General features: G+C 38.6%; 1 protein-coding gene across 2 annotated transcripts in view; it reads left to right on the top strand.

The window, feature by feature from the left end:
- WDR35 (WD repeat domain 35) overlaps positions 1 to 14,800 on the top strand; it is a 39,750-nt gene extending 24,950 nt beyond the window's left edge. For both annotated transcript variants that reach the window (XM_087716980.1, XM_087716981.1), the window contains 10 exons: positions 58 to 194; positions 1,813 to 2,016; positions 2,940 to 3,086; positions 3,450 to 3,582; positions 4,932 to 5,042; positions 8,369 to 8,533; positions 9,406 to 9,546; positions 11,126 to 11,282; positions 11,839 to 12,079; positions 13,902 to 14,800. In XM_087716980.1, the coding sequence (XP_087573106.1) occupies positions 58 to 194; positions 1,813 to 2,016; positions 2,940 to 3,086; positions 3,450 to 3,582; positions 4,932 to 5,042; positions 8,369 to 8,533; positions 9,406 to 9,546; positions 11,126 to 11,282; positions 11,839 to 12,079; positions 13,902 to 14,055 (1,590 nt within the window). In that variant the 3' untranslated portion in view covers positions 14,056 to 14,800. The remainder of the gene's footprint in view (positions 1 to 57; positions 195 to 1,812; positions 2,017 to 2,939; positions 3,087 to 3,449; positions 3,583 to 4,931; positions 5,043 to 8,368; positions 8,534 to 9,405; positions 9,547 to 11,125; positions 11,283 to 11,838; positions 12,080 to 13,901) is intronic.
- The last annotated feature ends 8,587 nt before the right edge of the window (positions 14,801 to 23,387 follow it).

Here is a 23,387-nt window from a genome sequence, read left to right on the forward strand (position 1 = left end):
TGCAAAAAAATAGCTTGAATGGAAATGAGTAAGAGATTTTTTTTTCTATTTAAATAGAATCCTGAACACCCTAATAAGGACTGCATAATACATTTTGATATTAGATCACTACGAGATGCTCAGGCTATTGTTAAAGAGGCTGGAATTGCAGAATCTTCTCAGTTCATTGAAGAAAATTCACATCCAAGGCTTTGGTAAAAATCTATTTCCATTTTTTTCCCTACACCGTTTATGTATTATCAGTATAATGATTCATAATAGTAGCTTGCAGTAATTCCTATCACATTCCTAGAATAAACATTACTGGCAGAGAATATTGGACATAGAGAAATTATGGGAAATTTTCCAGGGCTATTTATTTCTCCTAAACCATGGATAGTTATTTTATAATGACTATCCATTATTCTATAATGGTCAGGCAGAGATTTTTTTCCCCAGTAATTTAAATTATCCTACTTAAAAAGAAAAATAGAACAAACAAGAGAAAGTGCAGAGGTGAAAATTGGGACAAAGATTTTCAGAGACTTCTTACAGTTTTGTGATTTTGAAGGATAATAGGACTAAATATGCTTCAAAAATAAGTTCAGAAGAATTATACACACAACATTTTAAGCTACTCATTACGGCATGCCACTCTCTTCAAATTTGACTGTTAGCTTTCACATCCCAAGAAGTAGGCTTCAACTAAAATGTTTGAAATAGTGAAGCTTTTCGTGGAATACTGTGATTGTCATTGCTAAGCAGGATTGTTGAAAAGTGCAGTCCCCTTCCTTATCAACAACACACCAGCTATCCCAGGTAGTGATCATTAAGGGAAGCAACTTCCTGCCGGCTTCCCATAATCAAGTCAGTGGGGAAGCCGGCAGCAAGTTGCAAACCCCAACATACTTCTGGGTGAGGGAGGGAGTAAGGGGATATATGAGAAGGTCTGAGAGGGTCCATGGGGTTATGGTGCAGGAGCATGAGGGTACAGCATGAGTCAGAGAGGGTTTTCAAGGGTATGGGGGAGGGTCAGGGTGTCTGTGCAAAGGCCTCATTACCACTTGGATTTTCAGTCCAAGTGTCAAGAGGCTTCTCCATAACAAAAACCTCCCTTTTCATGACACTGTAATTCCTTAATTCAGGGTATAGTCAGGGTGACTGGATGGAGTTGAACGTTTACTAGCTGGATGCCCTTCCTGATGCCTATGTGGAGTTCACAGCAAATATGTTTTCTTCACACCCTAGAAGGAAAACATCCTTTGCTACCTAGGATTGAACTCAATCTTCTGAGTGGGAGGCTCAGAATTTTCATCAGTAAGCCACCATGCCAGTCACTTCTGAAGCCTCTGTATCTGGGACTGAAAATCCTCCAGGGCTGAAAATCCTTTTTGGTTTTAAACATCACTTGATTCCGGGGGCTGGCTGAAATGCCTGATGCCAAAATCCTCTTGGATTTCAGCACAGAGCTTTTTCAGCTAGTCCCTAAAGACAGGAAGGATCCTTTTAGAAAGTGGCAACGGCTTGTGATCTACCCTGTCAACTTTCCTATTGACTTCCTGGGGAAGCCAGCAGAGAAGATCGCAAAAGAGAATCACAGGGCATTTACCAACTGGTTGTAAATGTGAATGCATTGCAAATGCCCAGATCTTAATCACATGACAGTAGGGCATCGTAATGGCCATAAGGTTGGGGACTGGTTCATAAATCGTTTTGTTCAGCACCATCATAACTTTGAACAGTCGCTGAACAAATGCTCATAAGTCAAGGACTATCTGTATTCCAAATAAAGATGATATCTATGTAGATATAAACTATGTGTACTTTATACAGGCGTCTCCTGGCTGAAACAGCTCTCCAGAAACTTGATCTTCACACTGCTGAGCAAGCTTTTGTACGTTATAAAAATTACCAGGGTATTAAGTTTGTAAAACGCCTTCACAATCTCCAGAGCGAAGCACTTAGGCAAGCTGAAGTGGCCGTTTATTTTGGAAAATTTGAAGAAGCTGAAAGAATGTATTTGGACATGGATAGAAGGTAAATTGCCCTAGATAAATTTAATTAAGAGTAAAAAAGAAAATCCCAAGTGTATATAATAGCATTTGATGGAGGGAAGACATGTTTTTAACCTGATTAATTTTAAAGTGTGAGTGCATACATAAATTACGTTTCCCAAACTGGACTCTTTAGAAAGACTAACAAGAACATGAAGCATGAAGAAGGATTACAGAAAGGTCAAACTAGCCAATTTAAATCTGCAGCATTGAAATTTTTTGCTTGAACTGAAGTTGTTTTCAGAGGCGTCCAGAGATGTCTGAATAACAAAAGCAGCTTCGTGTTGTTTCTCCCTTCAGGCTCTGCCCCTTTTATACATGTGTGTGACATTTTGACTCATGTACACAACAGATAGAGTTGTGGTACAACAACACAAACACTCCCTTTGTCATTTGCACACATACGCACACACCCATGGATTATCAACTTTGCTGCTGAAAGCTGAATATTTTGTATAGCTTTGACATAGCTTTACAAAATACAGAGCATTTCTAACCATAATCTAATAATTTCTAAAACTGGGTTATGTAAAATGCACCACTATGACTGCCAATGATGCCAAAGCCAAGGAGATGAGTTGTTGATTGTCCACTGAGATGCGATTTGAAACAATACTTTCTTCATTTGCTACCTTTTCCCCCCCATTCAGTCATGTCTGAATCTTGGAAACTGCCTAGACAAGTCACTGAAGTTTTCTTGTCAAGGTTTTTCAGAAGCTGTTTGCCCTTGCCTCCTTCCTAGGGCTGAGAGAAAGTGACTGGCCTAAGGTCACCTTTGTGCTTAAGGTGGGACTAGAATTCACTGTATCCCGGTTTCTAGTCTGATGCCCAACTTCTACAACTAAGCGAACATAGCGTTGTTGTTGTTGTTGTTTTGCTAAAGTTGTCTATTTGTCACATTCACAGAGATCTTGCCGTTGACCTACGAATGAAACTAGGCAATGGGTTTCGAGTAGTGCAGCTGTTGCAAACAGGCTCAGGCCATGGAGACGACAGCCTCCTTGAACAGGCGCACAATGAAATTGGAGAGTACTTCGCCGATAGGCAGAAATGGTATGCTTGTAACTTCCGGTGAATTCCAGTTGCAATTGTGATTGCGACTGAGTTTGATGGAACATGTTTTGCATTTTGCAGAGCAAAGGATGAAAATGGAATAGCACTATGTATTTCTCCGATTGCAATTTTAATTAAATAAATTGTTTGCAGGAAAATAGAGAATTATTCTTTTGAGAAACGGAAGTATAAAATGACTCTAGTGCAAAATCTGTTAAAATTAGGTTACAGAATTATAAATAACTGGACTTTTTTTCCCAGCAGTCATGCCTTTACTTGATTGTACCCTGAGTATTCATTACACGTTTAACAATATACACAAACCATCAGCCATTTCCCTTTTTTCCCCCCTCTCCATTGTAGGGCGAATGCAGTTCCCTACTTTGTACAAGGCAGAAACCATGAGCGTTTAGCTGAATGTTATTATATGCTGGAAGACTATCAAGCATTAGAAAATTTGGCCAATTCCCTTCCAGAAAATAACAAGTTGCTTCCAGTGAGTATAAAAAGCAGCTTTTGGGGATTAGTTACTGTAAGCTGCTTATCTTGAATGAAATCGATTAACAGCCATAATAGCTCAGTGGCTAGAATGAAGTATTGCAAGCTAACTCTACCCATAGCTAGGCATTCAGTCCTGACCGGCTCAAGGTTGACTCAGACTTCCATCATTCCAAGGTCGGTAAAATGTTGTTGGGGTCAGTAGGCTGTCTCTTGTCAACTACTTAGAGAGGGCTGTCAAAGCACTATGAAGTGGTATATAAGTCTAAGTGTTATTGCTAAGTTCTGGGAGACTTGTTTCTAGTTACATATGCTTAGGACTGTATTCTGTATTTTATTGATTTGAGCAAGTTTTTTCATCTGAAAAAATAAATCCTCCTGATCTGATTCTACTGAGGGTAAGAATACTGAGGACATAAATGGAAAGTTTAAAAACCAGGTTGTTCCTCATGTTGAAAGGGAAATCTAATTAAAAAAATATAATGCCATCCAATAAAATTTAAAAATGATATTTTTGGTCATATATGACCTTTAGAACAAAAATAACAGCAGTCATACTCTTAACCTTAAGATGGAATTACCCAAAGGGGCTGTGATTGTGAAATGGCTCTCTGTACATAATAAAGCAAAAGCAGCCGTGACCCGTCAAAACCGCATTCCACAAAAGCGTGGTTGACGAAATCGCGTATGTGACGTCATCACAACGCGACGAAAAAGATCGAAAAATTGAAATAAAAATTAAATTACAGCAAGCCGATTCACATAAAGGTAAGGGTTAGGTTAAGGGTTAGGGTTAGGGTTAGGGTTAGAGCGTTAGCGTTACGTTTAGCGTTAGGTTAAGGGTTAGCGTTAGGTTTTTCGTTAGGTTAAGGGTTAGGTTTAGGGTTAGGTTTAGGGTTAGGTTAAGGGTTAGGTTTAGGGTTAGGTTTAGGGTTAGGTTTGGGGGGGTTAGGATAAGGTTTTCGCTTTATTTTTACATTTTTCGATCTTTTTCGTCGCGCTGTGATGACGTCACATACGCGCTTTCGTCGACCGCGATTTTGTCCTCCGCGGTTTTGTGGTGGAACCAAAGCAGCACAGGACAGGTTACTCTTTAAATTTATAAAACTTGATATATTTATGTTAACTTGATATACTTCAACAAGTATTTCAAAAATATAAAGAATAAAACAGCAGAAACGATGGTGGTAATAATTGCCTTGATTAATCTTGGTTACTAGAATATCACATCCCAAATGAGTTTCTTTGCCAGCACCTGCCACATTTAATTTGTTAGAGATTAAGGAGTTTTGATATCGTATGCTGCTACTCTTCTAGAATGTAATAATACCTTTCCATATCTTTTAGGATATAAGCCATAAGTTTGTTACTGTGGGAATGTGTGAACAAGCTGTAGCTGCCTTTCTGAAATGTAACAGACCAAAGGATGCAGTAGATGTCTGTGTAAATCTCAACCAGGTAAAAATATAAGCATCATATAGGAGACATTGTTTGCGGGAGCTTGTCCATATTAATTTAATGGTTGATTTCAAAATAGCTTCCCTTGCAGCTTCAACTGGCAGCTAAGAAATTGAATATATAAGAGAATATAGCAACCTAGGGATTTATGTGTCTTCATGTTCTGTATCTCTAATGGTCAAATCAGAAATGACATGAGAAATATATAATCAGTTCTCTTACTGCCTCAAAGCATGTTTGGAAACCCAGGGCCCCGTTTGAGAAGCTTAAATATTTTTTCATAGTCCGCAAATATCAAACATACACTCCACCTATTTTTCAAGGGAATACACAGGTTCTCAAACAGTTAACAATGGGGGAAATGAATTCTCTTCTCCCATGGTTCCATTCAAAAGGTCTTGCACAACTAATTTTAGAAACATAAGGGAGGTCCCATCTAGGTATCTCCTGTCTCACATAGTTTGGCTACTTGTTTAAAATACATTGCTGGGGTAGGGAGAAAAGATACTGCAGCTAAATTATGAGGGGGGGAGGTTTAATCCATGGATCATATGCAAAATTGGGGACAAAATATTTAATCAAACCATTTTTGTGGAGGTTGGAAGAATGTAAAGGAAAAAGGACCCATTTTGCTGTCTAAATAACCCTAAACATGGGCTCCCACCCACCCCATTTGATGGAGAAAGCTAAGGGACAAAACGTTTAAAGAACAAATTTCACCTCTTAAAATTCTCATCTTCCTAAATGACAAATGACATCTGACATTTAATGATTGTATCAACCATATCCCTGCTTCCCTGTGCAACAAAAATATTACCTTCAAAAGTAGGTACTACAGCAAGTACTATAATGGAAGAGGAATAGACAAATATAAAATATATAAATATACAAATATAAAAAAATGGAGATTCCAGATGGAGCTGGAATTACATTGTTAGTTAGGAAATAGATTAATGCAGTAGCAACACAAGTATATATTGATTCTCATGGGCATTTTATTATTAAACTTCTTTTCTTCAAGCAGTTCATTTCTTTCCTTTTGAGAATCTCAATTACGGTACCTTATCCAACCAGAGCCTTGTTGATTTTTTATTTCCTTTCAACTCATTTTCTCCTCTTTATATTTATTTTGCAATTCAATCTTCATTCATTTTCACTATATGCCTAGACCATCTTAATGTATTACTTTTGTACTGATCACTCACACACACATATACGCACAATACACACAGTCTTTCGCTCTGAGTCTGTTTTCCTTAAGTTTATTACACCCACTATTATATTCTTGCTTTATTTCACACAGTTATGATGCACCCCACAGTCAGTGCTTTCAACTTACTGTTATGTTTATCCTACCTTACCAAATTCTGATTTTCACATAACACAATGGAGAGAAGCAGGCTATTATACACAACCTTTTTCTCTCCTTCTGATAAACTTTCTACCAACATTTAGTAAATATTCTACTAAGGTGCACAAATTAATTCATGTATAGGTGCTCCTTGAGTTATGCCCATTCACTCAGCGATTGTTCAAAATTATGATGGTGCTGAATTCGGGGGATTTACTAGTCCTCAAAAGTTTTGGTTGTCGCAGCATTCCTGCGACATGATAGAAAGCTGACTGTCAATTTCCATCATTCTCTGCCAACTTCCCACAAGGAAATTCAGTGGTGAAGCCAGCAGGAAGTTGGATGTGATGGTTACCTAATGACAACAACTGGAAGTGCTAGAACAGCCATCACTAAACAACAGCCATGGAAAATTGTGCTTTATGACCAGTTTATTTAGCAATCCCAGTCCCAATTGGTGTTGTAAGCCGGAGACTACCTATGCTCTATTTTTGCCATTGATATGTTTTATAATTGTTCACTCCATTGTCCTGTCAGACTAAAAGTTGATTTCCAGATCCATATTCTTTGTTGCATCTAACATTCGACTAACAACATGGCATCGTTTGCATTCAATAGGTACATTCATGTCCCTGACAAATATATCTTTAATATTACCATAATCATTTCTTAAACATTTATATATAAATGCATTTAACTACTGAAGAAATAGCACACATACTTGTCTTATTTTCTGCTCCATGTTGAACCATTCATTAGACTTTCCACGTTTATAAGAGTAGTATAGTAGTATACTCTTAACCAGTCAGGAAAGAACTAAAAGTATAGTCTCACAAAACATTCTGTAATAAAAGCCTGTTCTGTTTATCGCATTTTCCCCAATCCAACAAATGTACAATAAACTTTATTTCAATAGAAGAGAGTATCTGACTCACAGTTTAGTGATGGCATCTATGTAACAGCCAAACTCCGATAACACCAAGGCCTTGCAAACTTTCATTCCCACCATATCCATCTTTCTATGATTTCAATTGTTACTTTTGGTTTTTTTAGATTAAAAACACAATTCTAGCTCCAACGATAGAAATAGTGAATTACAGGTAGTCCTCAAATTATGACTGCAAATTGAACTGGAATTTCAGTCGTAAGTCATGATAGTCACAAGTGGAGGCATCCATATCATGGTCAATGTTTTATGATGGTTCTTAAGCAGATCACGCATTGACTGAATCCATTCTCTCAGATGGGCACTTTTTTGTTAAAAACCGGCAAAAAACACTGGAAACCAGCAAACAACTCTACAAATTATGATCATGGGACTATGGGACTCCAGTCATAAATCTGAGCCAGCTGCCAAGTACTCAAAATGTGATGATGTGACTGTGTGTGTGTAGGAGTGACTTTTTATGATGGCTGGAAGTGCTTTACAGTCTGCAAAGCATCCTTTTCAAGGCAACTCCAAATAGTTAAATCGAGAACTACCTCTATGCTATTTAAACTGTCATCTTATCATAAAAGACAGATTTTTTTTCCCCATTTAAAATACCGTTTAGTAAATCTTCTTGTAACTCCATGACATCACGTTATCTTAAGAAGCCATGTAAAAGGACATAACAATAAGTTTTATAGGTACTCAGCCTTCTATCCTTCTGAGGTCAGTAAAATCAGGACCAAGATTGTTGGGGGCAATAGGCTGACTCTGTAAACTGCTTAGAAAGGGCTGTACAGTACTGTGAATATAACTCTTAAGCGTTATTGCTATAGAAGATGTTTATTTTGCCCTACTTTCCCACAACTCTGAGAACTGTTCCACAAGATTACAACCCCAATATATCCCTACAAAATGAAGTGTACCCATGGCCTAGTAATCATCAAGTCCCCTAGATTACTTTCTGTGATAAGAAAGTACATTTATTCCAGACTTGCTCCTAAATTTAGAATTGCATTGATTAATGGTTGTTGCTTTTTCTTCTAGTGGAGTAAAGCTGTTGAACTAGCTAAGGAACACAATATGAAAGAGATTGGTTCTCTTCTAGCTAGATATGCATCTCAGTTATTGGAAAAGAATAAACCTCTTGATGCCGTTGAACTATATCGTAAAGCCAATTATTTCTTCGATGCTGCGAAACTCATGTTCAAGGTACTGTTGTTAAGGGATATCTGGACAAAAAAGGGTGAGATGGCATAAACAGTGATGTTTTAAAAACATCTGATGGAATAGATTCTTCTTTTTGTGCTGCAGAAGATTTAGGGCAGGTTTTACCAGATTCAAAAGTCTACTGGTATATTAAGGAGCATAGCTATTTAAGAAATTGACAGTTTTTATTCATGGTAGATTTTTTTTATTTTGCCATTAATGCTTCTATTAATAGGAATACAGTAAATATACACATTTCTCTTGTCATACTATCTATTTGATCTGTTAAAGCCTTTACAGGCTTAAAGGAGATTTTGTGCACATCGTTAGCATTTATCAGTTTGTTCGGCAATAGTTGTATTGAACTAGAAGCTGCTTTTACAGTTTGTTTTTTCTTATATTCTTCTGAGACTCCAGACCATGAGCATGAAGACTAATTACCCGTGGTATTTTTGACACACAGATTTTTGGATGAAGATGAAGATACCTTTAATGTTGAATTCCTGTGATATTAAACTTGATTCATTTTACCTTTCACATACAAATTAACATTTGGTTTGTAACTTTAAAAAAAAGTACAGATGTTTTTCACTCCCTCCAAAGAGATCCATATTTTGCCTATTTTTCCATTCTGTTATGGGTCATATTCAATTTAATAAGAATGCAAAAAAAGACTTTTATTAAGAAATCCTTTGCTTCCAAGGAAGAGAGAAAATTGTTAAGGGGAAAACACTTTGAAGTATTGTCAGTTTTTTACAAATGTCTGAGTAAGATATGAATCTATTTATCGTGCAAAATGCCTTTATAGTCTTAGTTTTGTATATGGCATTGTAATTAGAAAATAAATCTAATTTGTAATGTTTTCCTTTTTAAAGATTGCAGATGAAGAGACTAAAAAGAGAACCAAACCTTTACGGGTTAAAAAGCTTTATGTCATGTCGGCTTTACTTGTTGAACAATACCATGAACAAATAAAAAATTCGCAGAGAGAAAAAGTCAAAGGAAAAACTTCAGAGGTAATATTTCAGAATCCTTCATCATCTCCGGTGTGACTGCAAGGAACCCCTCAGAATATAGAGTTGTGAAGTATTTCCATAACGTGACAACTCATATTTCCTACCAATATTATCCAACAATATTTAGAACACCCTTTGGTTTTACAAATGCATTCAGTCAAAGCTATATGTCAAAATAGGATAGATTCCTCACCATAAGCATTTTGGAGTGAAAGGTTAGTAATGCAAGATGGTGGACACAACATTACAGACCATGCCCTGTCCCTTTTTTGTATATTTGCGATAATTGATGCACAATCAAAACACTTATTCCATGCTCACCATCTTGCAGAAGCCATTGCTGTTCCCCAGACAGTTTTCCTTTGTTTACATCTTCCGTAGAAAAAAGGAAAATCGTGGCATTTCCAATGACACTTTTCCCTTAAGAAAAATTCTAATTAGTACTGCGTTTCCCCGAAAATAAAACGGGGTCTTATTTTCTTTTGACCCCCAAAATAAGCACTTGGCCTTATTTTTAGGGAAGTCTTATTATTTTTGAGGTGCAGGAGGCAGCAAGTGTGGTCATCTCATGGCTGCTGCTGTGTTGCAGTATTTTCGGGAGGGCTTATTTTAGCGCATGCCCTCAAAAGCCCGCTTGGGCTTATTACCTGGGGATTTCTTATTTTCAGGGAAACAGGGTAGGAGGAAAACCTTGGGTGAAACAGCTTCTTGGTCCCCTTTATTGACATTTGATTGTATACAAAATGGCCTCCCCCTTCTGAAATGTATAAAGTCTGTTAATCTGACCATTATCCAAGTAAAGAGCCGAGGTGGCACAGTGGTTAGGGTGCAGTACTGCAGGCCACTTTAGCTGACTGTGATCTGCAGTTCAGCGGTTCAAATCTCACCGGCTCAAGGTCGACTCAGCCTTCCATCCTTCCGAGGTGGGTGAAATGAGGACCCGGACTGTGGGGGCAAGTTGCTGATTCAATTTGCTAAAAAAAAAATTTGTAAACTGCTTAGAGAGGGCTGAAAGCCCTATGAAGCGGTATATAAGTCTAAGAAAGAAAGAAAGAAAGAAAGAAAGAAAGAAAGAAAGAAAGAAAGAAAGAAAGAAAGAAAGAAAGAAAGAAAGAAAGAAAGAAAGAGCTGTGGTGCGGTGGTTACAGTGTAGGCTAATTCTGCTGACTGCCAGCAGTTTGGCAGTTTGATTCTCACCAGCTGCAGGTTGATTCAGCCTTCCATCCACCCAGGTCGGTAAAAATGAGGACCTAGATTGTTGGGAGCAATATGCTGTAAACATATTGTTGGGGGCAATATCTGTAAACCATTTAGAGAGTGCTGTAAAGTGCTATGAAGTGGTGTATAAGTCTAAGTGCTAGTGCTAACTATATTTGGTTATTAGGATTAAAGTGTAATCTAAGAAATAAACATCGTCTTACTTCCCTTTAAAAGCTTTTCCTGTTTATACTTTGCTGGCGTACAACTTAACATTGTTATATATCATGAATTACATTGTTACAATGCATGAAATGCACGCTAACAATGTAAATAGTAGGCATGCTATCGCTTGTTTCTTTCATTACATCTTTTATCCCAGGCTACTTCAGCCATAGCTGGCTTGTTAGAAGAAGATGTTCTTTCCACAGACAGCCGCCTGATCGATAATGCTTGGCGAGGAGCTGAGGCTTACCATTTTTTCATACTTGCTCAAAGGCAGCTGTATGAAGGTTATGTGGACACAGCAATGAAAACAGGTATGCTGCCGCCTTTTTTTCCACTTTATATTCATGAGGCAATGTTTGTGTTACGTATCCAGTCCTTAAGCAGATGTTTTCAGTGTCCCTATTCTGTATTATCTGGAGAAATCCTTTCCTCCAAAGAAACCCTACCAAAATCGCTAAAGATCTAAATCTCCTAGCCTGAATCACTTATGGCTATTGACTACTTAAGTCGTCAACTATTGCAGGGGTCTCCAACCTTGGCAACTTTAAGACTTATGGACTTCAACTTCCAGAATTCTGGGAGTTGAAGTCCACAAGTCTTAAAGTTGCCAAGGTTGGAGACCCCTGAACTATTGTATTCCAGATGTTGAACATTTTTCTTCCAGTTTGGGGATTTAGTATAGAAGAGTGCTCTTCCACGCAGATCTTTCCAGTTGCTTGTATTAAGCCACTTCATACTGTGGATCGCAACCGTTGTGTGCCAGCCAATGTTTTCAATACATTAACATAGGAGTACTAATGTAACAAAACTGCTTATTTAATTTAATAGATGGATATGTTCTGAATCGATTGCTTTTTACATTAACAGCTCTTCACCTGAGGGATTACGAAGACATTATTCCTGCAGTAGAAATCTATTCCCTATTGGCTCTTTGTGCATGTGCTAACAGAGCATTCGGTACCTGTTCAAAAGCCTTCGTTAAACTGGAATCTTTAGAAAATCTTAATCCAGACCAGAAGCAGAAATATGAAGCACTTGCCTTGCAAATATTCACAAAACACTATCCTAAAGATAGCAAAAAGTCGGACTTGGATGGTCTTCTTGAAGAGTAAGCATGGTTCTCTTTCTTGTCATTGCCATACAATATCCTGAGTTTGATGGAAATCAGTGGTGCAACAGAAAAAATATATATTGTAGGTGATACATATTCCCTTTCTCCCGGCAGTTCTGTCTGTTCCCAAAGTCTGTTTGGCTTAAGGGAGAAAAACATAGGAGAAGGGAGAAAAGAGGATTCTCCCTTTGCAAAAGCCTTCATACTATGTTGTAAAGTGTTCTTTATATAGGTTGGTTCTCATTTAGCAACCATTCACAGTTATGACACGGATGAAAAAGTAACTTTGAGACCCAATCCTTACGTTTACAACCTTCGCAGGTTTGTAAAGCAAAGGGAAGCTGAAGTAAAGTTCATAAACACAGTTGGGGTTTTATTAATCACTCCCCTTACTGATTTAATAACCCAATTATGGTTATTAAATGAGGACTACCTGCACACCTCATGTTTAATGTATTCTTTTGGTTTTAAAATAAAATGAAAAAAGAACAAAATGCAAAAATAAAAATACATACATATTTTTAAAGTGAAGTAAAATACAACATCATTTTAACAGTAAATTACAATTCTATATATAATTTAATGCAATTATTAAAGTATGTATACATAAATTTCTAATACCTGTATATAGCTGGCCTGCTCTTTTATCTTCCTATATTTTGTATAAATGGGTTCTATGTTTTATTATACTTCATACAAGGTCTACGTCTAGGCAGTCCATTTATAGGTGGCAGTTAAGACCACAATCCATGGAGTAAAAGGGTCATATATTTACTTTTCCCATACTACAATATCGGTCATTTCATTGTAAGGACATGGACAATCCATTTCAGTTGTCCAGTTGTTAAATACCAAGTGCAAAAGAACATTATCATCTGGAAATTTTAGCTTTTGTCTCACAATCACATTTATACAGCCCACTGTTTCCCCCCCAAAACACCCCATCAAAAGTGCTATGTATGTGTATCCCAACGTTGCCCTATTCAGAAAATTAACACCAATTGTTGGTTTCCATTATTTAATGGTTGACAATAGGTAAACTTATGATACAGCTCCAGATTTGGAAAACCAAATCCTCATTCATTGGTAATTGCACTGTCTGTAAAGATATTCTCAGAATTGAAAAACCCATATTTCTAAACAAAGAATTTGTTTCCTGGAAATATTTGTCACATATATAAATGGGAATTCCTCTCAGAAGATAAATTAATCTAGGAATAATACTCAGTTTTGAGAGCATTCATCTTACCTTGACATTGCAATTATTTTTAAAATAATTGTATTGCAATTCAAGCTTCTCCTTTTTTTAACCAGTCATACCTGTTGCATATTAAAGGGACGCAATGACTCAGTGGCTAAGAAGCTGAGCTTGTCGATCAGAAAGGTGGACAGTTTGGCGGTTCGAATCCCTAGCACCACATAACGGAGTGAGCTCCCATTACTTGTCCCAGCTTTTGCCAACCTAACAGTTCGAAAGCATGTAAAAATGCAAGTAAAAAAATAGGGACCATCTTTGGTGGGAAGGTAACAGGGTTCCGTGCACCTTCGGTGTTTAGTCATGCTGGCCACATGACCACGGAGAATGTCTTTGGACAGCACTGGCTCTTCGGCTTTGAAACAGAGATAAGCACTGCCCCCTAGAGTTGGGAATGACTAGCAGATATGTGCGAGAGGAACCTTCACCTTTTACTTTTATCTGCTGCATACTAACAAAATATTTGTAATCCACCCTTGTAATCTTAAATTTGAATGGATGGCTAATATAGTTCTATCAACGTTGACATCTTGTGATACTGTTTTTCTTCCTTGTGTTTTATAGGGGAGAAGGAAAGCTTCCAACATGTGTTGCTACAGGAAGGCCCATCACAGAATATCAGTTTTGGATGTGCAATAAATGCAAGCATTGTGTCCAAGCTCAAGAAATCAGCAACTATAACTTCTGCCCACTCTGTCACAGTTCCGTGGCCTATTAAATTATGCAGGTGAAAGCAACCATCTGTGTCCTTTAATGTGTATTTGCTCCTGGTGGGACTGGAATGGGGAGAATTCCCCTCAGAATAGCTTTTGTTACATCCTCAAAAGTTGTCCCAGGTGACCTAAGCTTTGGAAAGCAAGGGACAACTACAGGGGGAAAGGAAGAAGGGAAAAGAAATGGATCCTGATGTGTCTTTATGCATTAATTAGAAATATACATGGTCTGAAATACTGAAAGGGAGTTACGAAGAAGAATCACCCACACAAGAGCAATTAAATCCATCCACTCATATATATATATAAAAAACTAATTTGAATCCAGCTTTAAAATAGCCAATCAGCAAAAGTTTTTTTTTAAAAAGTGAAAATGAGGATTTGATGTAAACAAATATTTGCTTTCTTAATTTACTCTTTGCTGGGGTAAAACAGCATAGCTAACAGAAGTTTTGTATAAAAGCTGACTTAAATTCTTGATTTCTTTAAAGTTTAAGAGAGACACATTTCTTCCATGGAAAAGATTATTCATTCGTACATAGATACTTGCTCCAGAATTTTGTTTATGTTCATTGCAATATATGAGAAAAGAATTGTTTATTTTTTAAGCAATATTTATATAACCTACCTTTCTTTTCTGTAATAATAGTAAAATACACTGTTCAAAGAAATCAGTATATTTTTCCATGAAGAAGAAACAACTGTAAATGTAGAAAACTAAATAATAAAATTCATCAATAAAAATAACAAGGGGTATGGACATGGTTTATTACATAAAATATCATTACATGTATTATCCTGGAAATAATTTATGTAATAATTAAAATAATTTCCAGATGTATTCTTAATGTCCTATTCTGTATGTTCATTTCATGATTTGTGTTGATTTCAAGTTCATTTTCCAATAAATTAAACATAAATCAATGATCAATATAATCACTGAATGTATTAATGGAAGATTCCTTTGTATGTAAATTACCCAAGATTGCACATTATTGAGCAATATATAACCACTGAAAATCAATTACTATTCAAGCCCAACTCTCTAAATGTCTACAGCAGTCCTAGCACAATTTCTACATTAATAGCGTTAGTGTTTGGTGTTTAAACTTTGTGGAAATACATAGTTAGGTGCGTACACTGCAGACATGATAGGAGTAAGCTCCTGATGATGGGGACAGAAATTGCTCAAAGGTTGGGTTTTTTGTTTTTTTTTAATGAAAACTGAAATGAAATCAATTTAGCTATTATGCATTAGTGGTGAACTTTGAAGATGAGCAAGGTCATTAAAAGCTGAATGGAAATCTTAGGAACCTAAAATGGGATTGTATAGAGAGGAAGATGAAAGAATAATGGTATTTTTATACAAGTCATGACCATTACATTGTACTAGTTTTAATATTTGATACATAAGCTTCTGCAGCCCTTTGGTAATTTGAATCATATCTCAGGCGCTGTTTGGTGGATCAAAAGGCCCACCCATTACTAGAGAGTGATCTCATAGGGCAGTGGTTCCCAAACTTGGCAACTTTAAGACTTGTGGACTTCAACTCTCAGAATTCTCCAGCCAGCAGAGCAGAATTCTGGGAGTTGAAGTCCACAAGTCTTAAAATTGCCAAGTTTGGGATCCAGACTTGGTGTCCTTTTCTATGACCATAACAGCAAAACAGCAATGGGACTCTCGATAGAAACTAGACACTTCAAAGCTCTCGCTCCTCAACAATACTCAAGATGAAGGAGAAAATTGGAATGCGTAAGAAAGACCGCACTCTGAACTATATTTTTCAAGTGTACATCTTTTTATTGATATAAACATACATCATTTCAACAGGAGCTCTTAAGGAACCTGTTTTCTGTTTTGCATCAAGCACAAATGTCAAGGAAATAAATGAAGATGGCATTAACCTTTGATAACTTGGTGAATGCACAGTGTCAAAACAACCAAAATTCAAGGCTATGTCACTCCTCTCAGTAGTTCATTCCGCGACATGCAATGGTTTCTGGTGGCTTGCATCTGCTCTTGCAAAGGAATGGCTGAGAATATTTTACGTCCCCATAATTACAACCAACACTACCTAAGCAACATGCTTAATTTACAGTGTGCCAGTATTTCATTACGTACTTCAATTTTTCAGAAGTCAATAACTTACCAATTAAAAGGCTGCGTCAGCAGGAAATAAGTTATACTGACAACCTATGTCTCTTAATTTGTTTTTTCTTCCTGTTCACGGCAGAAGGGAAACAATTAAATTTATGGCAACGTTTTGTCATATGCTACCTTCAAATTGGCTTGCTTCCTGAAATTAAAATGTTACTGGTTGGCTCTTAGAGAAGCAGCTAAATATATGCACATGCGCACAAACACACACATACACACACACAAAGAAAGAAGCAGCCAAAATATAACTGCTGTCAACCTTACAGAGAGACCCCAAAGGAAACAGGATCACAAAAGCTAATTCCACTGTATTGTAAGTTACATTAACAGGAACTTACAAGTCTTTAAATTTTCCCGCCATCACCCTTAGAGTCCCTCCTGCACCTCTTCTGCCCATTATACAGCTGCAGCCTACGCTGCCTCTTCTCTGACCATTCCCTAGGCAGCATCTCTTTGCCCCATCTCAGGCCTTTCCCACAATACCATTGCAGGCACTTGTTAAATAAGGAATCCTTAATACAGTGATGGTGAACCTATGACACGCGTGTCAGTGCTGACACACGTAGCCATTTGGGGTGACACGCACAGGGTTTCATGCAATTCATCCTCGGCTCCTGCACGGCCGCCGAGGATGAAAGAATCTGTGCTGGAGGAACGGGGGGGGACGTGTGATCTCCCCCGCCCATACTCACTTACTGTATCACCGCCGCCCCTTTCTGAGCGCAGGGGCTGCTGGTAAGGCGTGCGTGCCGTGCGCACACACGTCATCAGCGCGGCGAGGGAGGACCCGCAGGAGAGGAACGCGGGAACAGTGCGCGCCTCTCTCCAGTCAGGCCGGCACAGAGAGTCTACTCCTGGGACTGTCGGTTACGACCGCACCACAGCAGGGAACAGCGGAGTGGCAACGGGAACTGTGAGCGCCATTATACATTTTTGTAGTTTAAACCAGTGTTTTTCAACCTTTTTTGTGCAAAGGCACACTTTTTTCATGAAAAAAATCACGAGGCACACCACCATTAGAAAATGTTAAAAAAAATTAACTCTGTGCCTATATTGACTATATATAAAGTAATTTTCCCACGGCACACCTTACACTATGTCACGGCACACTAATGTGCCGCGGCACAGTGGTTGAAAAACACTGGTTTAAACTATAAATTGCGCAAAATTATGTTTTTGTCGAAGTGACACACAATGCGAGTTATGCTCGATTTTTTGCCGATTTTTGACACACCACGCCAAAAAGGTTGCCCATCACTGCCTTAATAGATTACTCCTCAACAGAAGTTGAATTAAACTTTGGTTTAACAACTTATTTTCAGAGAGAATAAAAACACTAATTATTTTCAGGCATCCAAAAAGGATGCATGGATTTTGAGCTTACTAATTGGACTCTCCCTGCTAAAGTAAAGCAATGACCCAGGGCCACTAATATTAAATATTTATGTCTCCAATATTTGGCTTACAGCCAACACATCTGTTAGGTATTTTAAACAAACCTGCCAGTAAACAATACAAAATCTTACTTCAATTGTTAATCCGTAATGATTTTATTGTAAATGGACTGTGAACTATTGGATATCCACTTGAATTGAGTCTCCCAGTGTTGAAATAGCAGCGTCTCATCCACACAATGCAAACAATTTATGGAGCAAATTTGATCTTCACAATGAGCATTTGATCAACCAGAAAAGCTATTTTGCATTATTGTTCCTCTTCCTCGTGTTTCCTTTTAGAAGAAATTGTGTAAACTAAATCAGTACGTTCATGTGATTATGGTTTCATTATGCTATTATTTCCTGAATATGACTGATACGATTGGTGTGTATCATGTTACCACTGTGAGCTGCTCAGAGTTTTGATAATGGAATCAGCACAAAAGCAACCTGATACAGAACATATATAACTGTGGAGCAGGGTAATGTTGAGTCTGGGTTGTGGCTACCTATGGTGAAAAAGCAGTTGTTTACGCTACTCGGGGCCAAAATGAAGAGATAAAATAGACCTCCCTTCTCATTTACTTTTACAAAGGCAATCCATGCTGGATTCCATGCCAGCATGGAAAAATATCTATGGTGGCCTCTTCTCTGAGTCTCAGGTGGATATCACATTTTTTTGCAAGAGCAATACCAGGTTCCATGAGCAAAGAGGGAATAAGTCAGGAAGGAAAAATAGGGAATATTTAGAAGCGATGGAAAAGATCAGAGTGGGAATGGCCAGCAATACCCATTTTTATCATGGCTTCAACTCTACTGTCCTTGGGCCCTATCTGTCCAGCCATACAATCCCTAATAGTCTTTCATAGGGTGGGGAATCTTTTCTCATCCTTCCTATAAGGACACTGTAGGGGACTTTAATGAATTCCCACTTAAAGAATGCGTGGCACGACAAAACCGCGCTCGTCAAAATCGCGGTGATAAAATCACGGCGCTAAAGCCGCGACGTCATCACCGTGCGTCATCACCGTCGCGACAACAGCGCGGCAACAGAAGGGCGCTTTAAAACGGCGCCGCGGCAGAAAGCCGACTTCAATTAAGGTAAGGGTTAGGATTAGGTTTAGGGGTTTGTTTTAGGGTTATGTCATCGCGGTAGGGTCGCGTTTTTCCTTAGCGCTTAGAACGGCGCGAATTAGTCTTCGCGCTTATGTCTCCGCGGATAAGGGCTTCGCGGATTTGTGGTGGAACCAAAGAATGGTGGAAGGAACAAGGATTATACAACACATCAAATGTTCAGGAAAACCATTCTTAAAATGTAACTGCCTAAAATCTATACAATACTCAGTCATGTTGAAGTCAAGTACAATGTATTGAATGTTCCCTGTTGCAAAGAAACTTAGAAATTTGGAGGAAAAGAAAACTGCCGCTCCTTGTGAAGTTGATTTTCAGTCTGACAGAAGTAAGATTCTAATTTAGCAACAGGAATTAAAAGTGGGGTTCCAACTCTGCTTGACGGGGGAAGGAACGTAATTTTTTTCTCGCTAGAGTTGCAGCAGAAATTTCTGGAAATGTGGAAAGTGCTGCATCTAGGTGTAAAAAATCAGAGATCTTGCCAAACAATCAACAAAGCACTTGGCCAAGTTACAATTCCATTTCTGCAATGAGACAAAGATTAACTTAGAAATTGCCCATTATTTTTAATCTATCAGAAATCAAAGTTTGAATTGCACCAGAGAATATAACGTCGAGGGCAAATAGTTCCTCTCTCTTGGGAAAATAAAAATTCTTCCTGTAGGGAAATGTGAACAGCACTGTATGTGTCTATCTCTAAAATATAAGTCTCTTTTGTGTCTCTCTCTGTCTCTCTCCCTCCCTCCCTCCCTCTTTCTCCCTCTCCCTCCTTCCCTCTTTCTCTCCCTCCCTCTTTCTCTCCCTCCCTCCCTCTTTCTCTCCCCTTCCCCTTCTCTATCCCCCAGAAATGTTGCCAAACCACTTAGCCCACAGATTTAGTCTCAACTCAAAAAAAAGCTTCATCTCTGTAGTCATAGTTTATTCATGACACAACTCATATGCCCAAGGTCAATATCATTTGGGGAAGAGCAGGTGACCAAATATTTGGCTGACCACCAAAGTCAAACATGATTGAGGAATCCTGTGTAATAAATATATAACTCCTGGACAGATCAAAAGCATTTGCAATGCTATCAAAAAATTCCACACATTTAAAAAAGGGATGGTGTTTTGTTCACCCAAACCTGGCTATCTTGAACATCCCTGGAGGAGTTTATTGCTTTTGTTAGTACCTGAGGATTTTACTATCTCTGGTTAATATCTGAATTCATTACAGAAATAATATATAATCCAAAACTGTGTTGTCCCAAAAAGGCCAAACATCTACATAATGGAGTCAATGCAACCAAATACTTTTTTAAAAATATAAAGCAGACTAATCAATAATTAAATCATTAAGGCACACCATGTCAATAATAATTTCATTATTTATATCAGTTATCTCAGTTTGTTTTCAGTGCGTTGCATAAATATAACCCCCAAAAAATGAAAATAACCTGTAAAGCATTTTAAATCCAGTTAAAAGGAAATAGCGCATCACTCACTGGAATTGAGAAAAACATATTTTAGGTATCTCTAAATATGTGAGGGGTCAAATATGAAGTCTCTGAGATTCTGTAATACTATCTAAGCAGCATGTCAATAAAATCTGTATTGTCAAATACACTGTCAAATCATGAATACTGAAAAAAGCTCTGTATTGATTGATTTGTTTGGAGAATTTGTATGCAGCACCATTAATGACTTATGGCAATTTACAGGAATACAATGACATCAACAAGCATACAGCCACGATCCCTACCCCAGGGAAGACAGAATTAAGTTATATCAAAAATATCCTTGGTGAGGCCTGTAATACATGCCTGCCTGGTTATCTAAGAATGCAGGACAGACTGCATGGGAGCTGACAGTCCTGCAGTTAACTTCATCCTAAACTTTACACACTATTGTGAGCCGCTTAATGTGGGCTTCAAAGGAAACCAGGAACAAGTGAAATTCAACACAGAGATTACATGGAACTTTGGAACATCATTCTACAAAGAGGATATTACAATAATCTTGAAGTTATCGGGACATGAGTCACAAAAACTTGATGAAACTGCAGTTGACTTACTAGCTGTTGTCTAAGTAGTGACAAATGTTGGATTAAGACTAAAGTGAGACTAAAAGAGGTTAATTCTCCAGCTGATCAACCCAGTGGTGAAATTCAAAAAAGATTCCCTATCTATTCTATGGGTGTGGCCTGGTGGTCATGGCTTGGTGGTCATATGACCGGGCGGGCATGGCTTGGTGGTCATGTGACTGGGTCGGCATGGCTGCACAACTGACACACACACACAATGCTGGACTTCACACAAAATGTCCCCTGCAACAAGCAGGAACCCCACAGAGTCACAGAGAGCTCAAAAACCAACTGTCACACTTCACACAAAAACAACACAAAAGCTACACAACTGACTCACACACAATGCAAAAGCAGCTGGACTTCATCCAAAATGGCCTCTGCAATAAGCTGGAACCTCACAGACAATAAGGCACAGTTGATTGTTGCACAGCTGATGGGTAGTAAAACAAATGCTAAAAAGAAGTTAAAAAAAAGTTCTGACATGCGCAGCACAGTCACGCAGCTGGTCATCGGAACTTTTAAAAAACTTTTTAAAGCATTTTTTGCTACCGGTTCAGGCAAACAGGCCCGAACCAGTAGCATTTCACCCCTGGATCAACCCACTCCATTGGTGTGGATCCATATCTGATGCCTGTAGTCTGCGAGAAGGATTTTGTTGCTGGCCCGGTTTTCCTTACGGTTGTTGTTTTTTTTAGTGCTCTTTTAGGACAAGAGAAGAAAATTTGCTCTTCTTAAACTAGACGTACTGTAGCATTTGGTAGGATGGAGCCATGAGCTTCCACAGGTTCTCACTGTTTTCATCCAAATGTCAAAGGCTGCAACACATCATTGCACCTCAAGCTGCTCCCCCTTTGCATCATCCATGTGACGTCATGTACAAAAGGGGGGGGGAATACTTCCATCACTGGGATGTGATGCAACAACAGTACTTTCTTCGTTCTTGCTTCTCTTTGATGGTTCCCCCCAGTTGACATTGCTGGAGATGTCCTCTTCCACATAATTTCCATGTGGGATTAATTTCCTCATCTAGATTTTCATCTGGTAAAAGATAAGGGCAACGAGACTTTTAAATCAAGATCAACATCCGATCCAGCCATTTTCTTGATAGCATTTCAGAAACAGTTTGAATTATATTGAACTAAATTTCTTAGTTTAGCCAACAGATTTGGGATTGCCAGGTGGTTTCCCCATCAAAATACTAACCAGATCCAACCAGTTTAGCTTCCCAGATCGGTGACCCGTCAAAAGCGCGGAGGACAAAATCGCGCTCGACGAAAGCGCGCATGTGACGTCATCACAGCACGACGAACAAAATTAAAAATTGAAATAAAATTAAAATTAAAGCAAGCCGATTCACATAAAGGTAAGGGTTAGGTTTAGGTTTAGGGTTAGGGTTAGGTTAAGGGTTAGGGTTAGGTTTAGAGCGTTAGCGTTAGGTTTAGCGTTAGGTTAAGGGTTAGCGTTAGGTTTAGCATTACGTTAACAGTTAGGTTTAGGGTTAGATTTAGGGTTAGGTTAAGGGTTAGGGTTAGGGTTAGGGTTAGGGTTAGGGTTAGGTTTGGGGGGGTTAGGGTAAGGTTTTAGCTTTATTTTTACATTTTTCGATCACAGCGCGATGTTTTCGTCGCGCTGTGATGACGTCAAATGCGCGCTTTCGTCGAGCGCGATTTTGTCCTCCGCGATTTTGTGGTAGAACCTCCCAGATCAGCCAAGATCAGGAAGATGCCGATTCCTGCTGAGGTGGATTTTGATCAATTGCCCAGGTTATCTTACTGTTGTATATCAGCCAGCCATTTATACAATATCTTTAGCCTGGCATAAAATGCAAACTCTAATGGCTTGCTAGAGAAAAGGGAATGAGATATCATCATATTATATTGCTTCTCGACTTCCTTTTAAAATGTTGTCCACAACAGCAAAGCCAGGACAAGAACTGGGATGCTTCAAAACTATTGACAACGGAGAGTGAAAAGACTTTTTTCATCTTCTTGCCAAATCCAATCATGAAATCATGGCGGCTTTCCAAGTGACTCTTTGATCCTGCTGGTGAGTCCCCCGCTGACTGCTTTCTCCCACTATCATTTTCCCCTCTGAAGAAATCCCTGCATTCATAAAAATTCATTGCATAATTGTTCTGGTTCTAACATCTGCACCAGTAGTGGGTTCCAGCGTGGCACGACAAAACCGCGCTCATGAAAGTAGCAGTGATAAAACCGCGTTGCTAAAGCCATGACGTCATCACCGTGCATCATCACCACTGCGACAACAGCGCGGCGACAGAAGGGCGCTTTAAAACAGCGCGGCGGCAGAAAGCCGATTTAAATTAAGGTAAGGGTTAGGATTAGGTTTAGGGGTTAGGTTTAGGGTGCTTCGGAAGGCGCGGATTTGCCCTCCGCCCTTATGTCAGCGCGGTAAGGTCGCATTTGCTTTAGCGATTCGGACGGCGCGGATTAGCACTCGCGCTTATGTCTCCGCAGATAAGGGCTTCGCGGTATTGTGGTGGAACCGGGTTCCAGATCCTGTTGCAACCGGTACAGTGCAACGGGG

The sequence above is a fragment of the Thamnophis sirtalis genome, unplaced genomic scaffold (genome assembly GCF_051295495.1).
Source record: "Thamnophis sirtalis isolate CommonGarterSnake01/CBP01778 unplaced genomic scaffold, rThaSir2_p1.2 scaffold_5, whole genome shotgun sequence".
NCBI classification, from domain to species: Eukaryota; Metazoa; Chordata; class Lepidosauria; order Squamata; family Natricidae; genus Thamnophis; species Thamnophis sirtalis.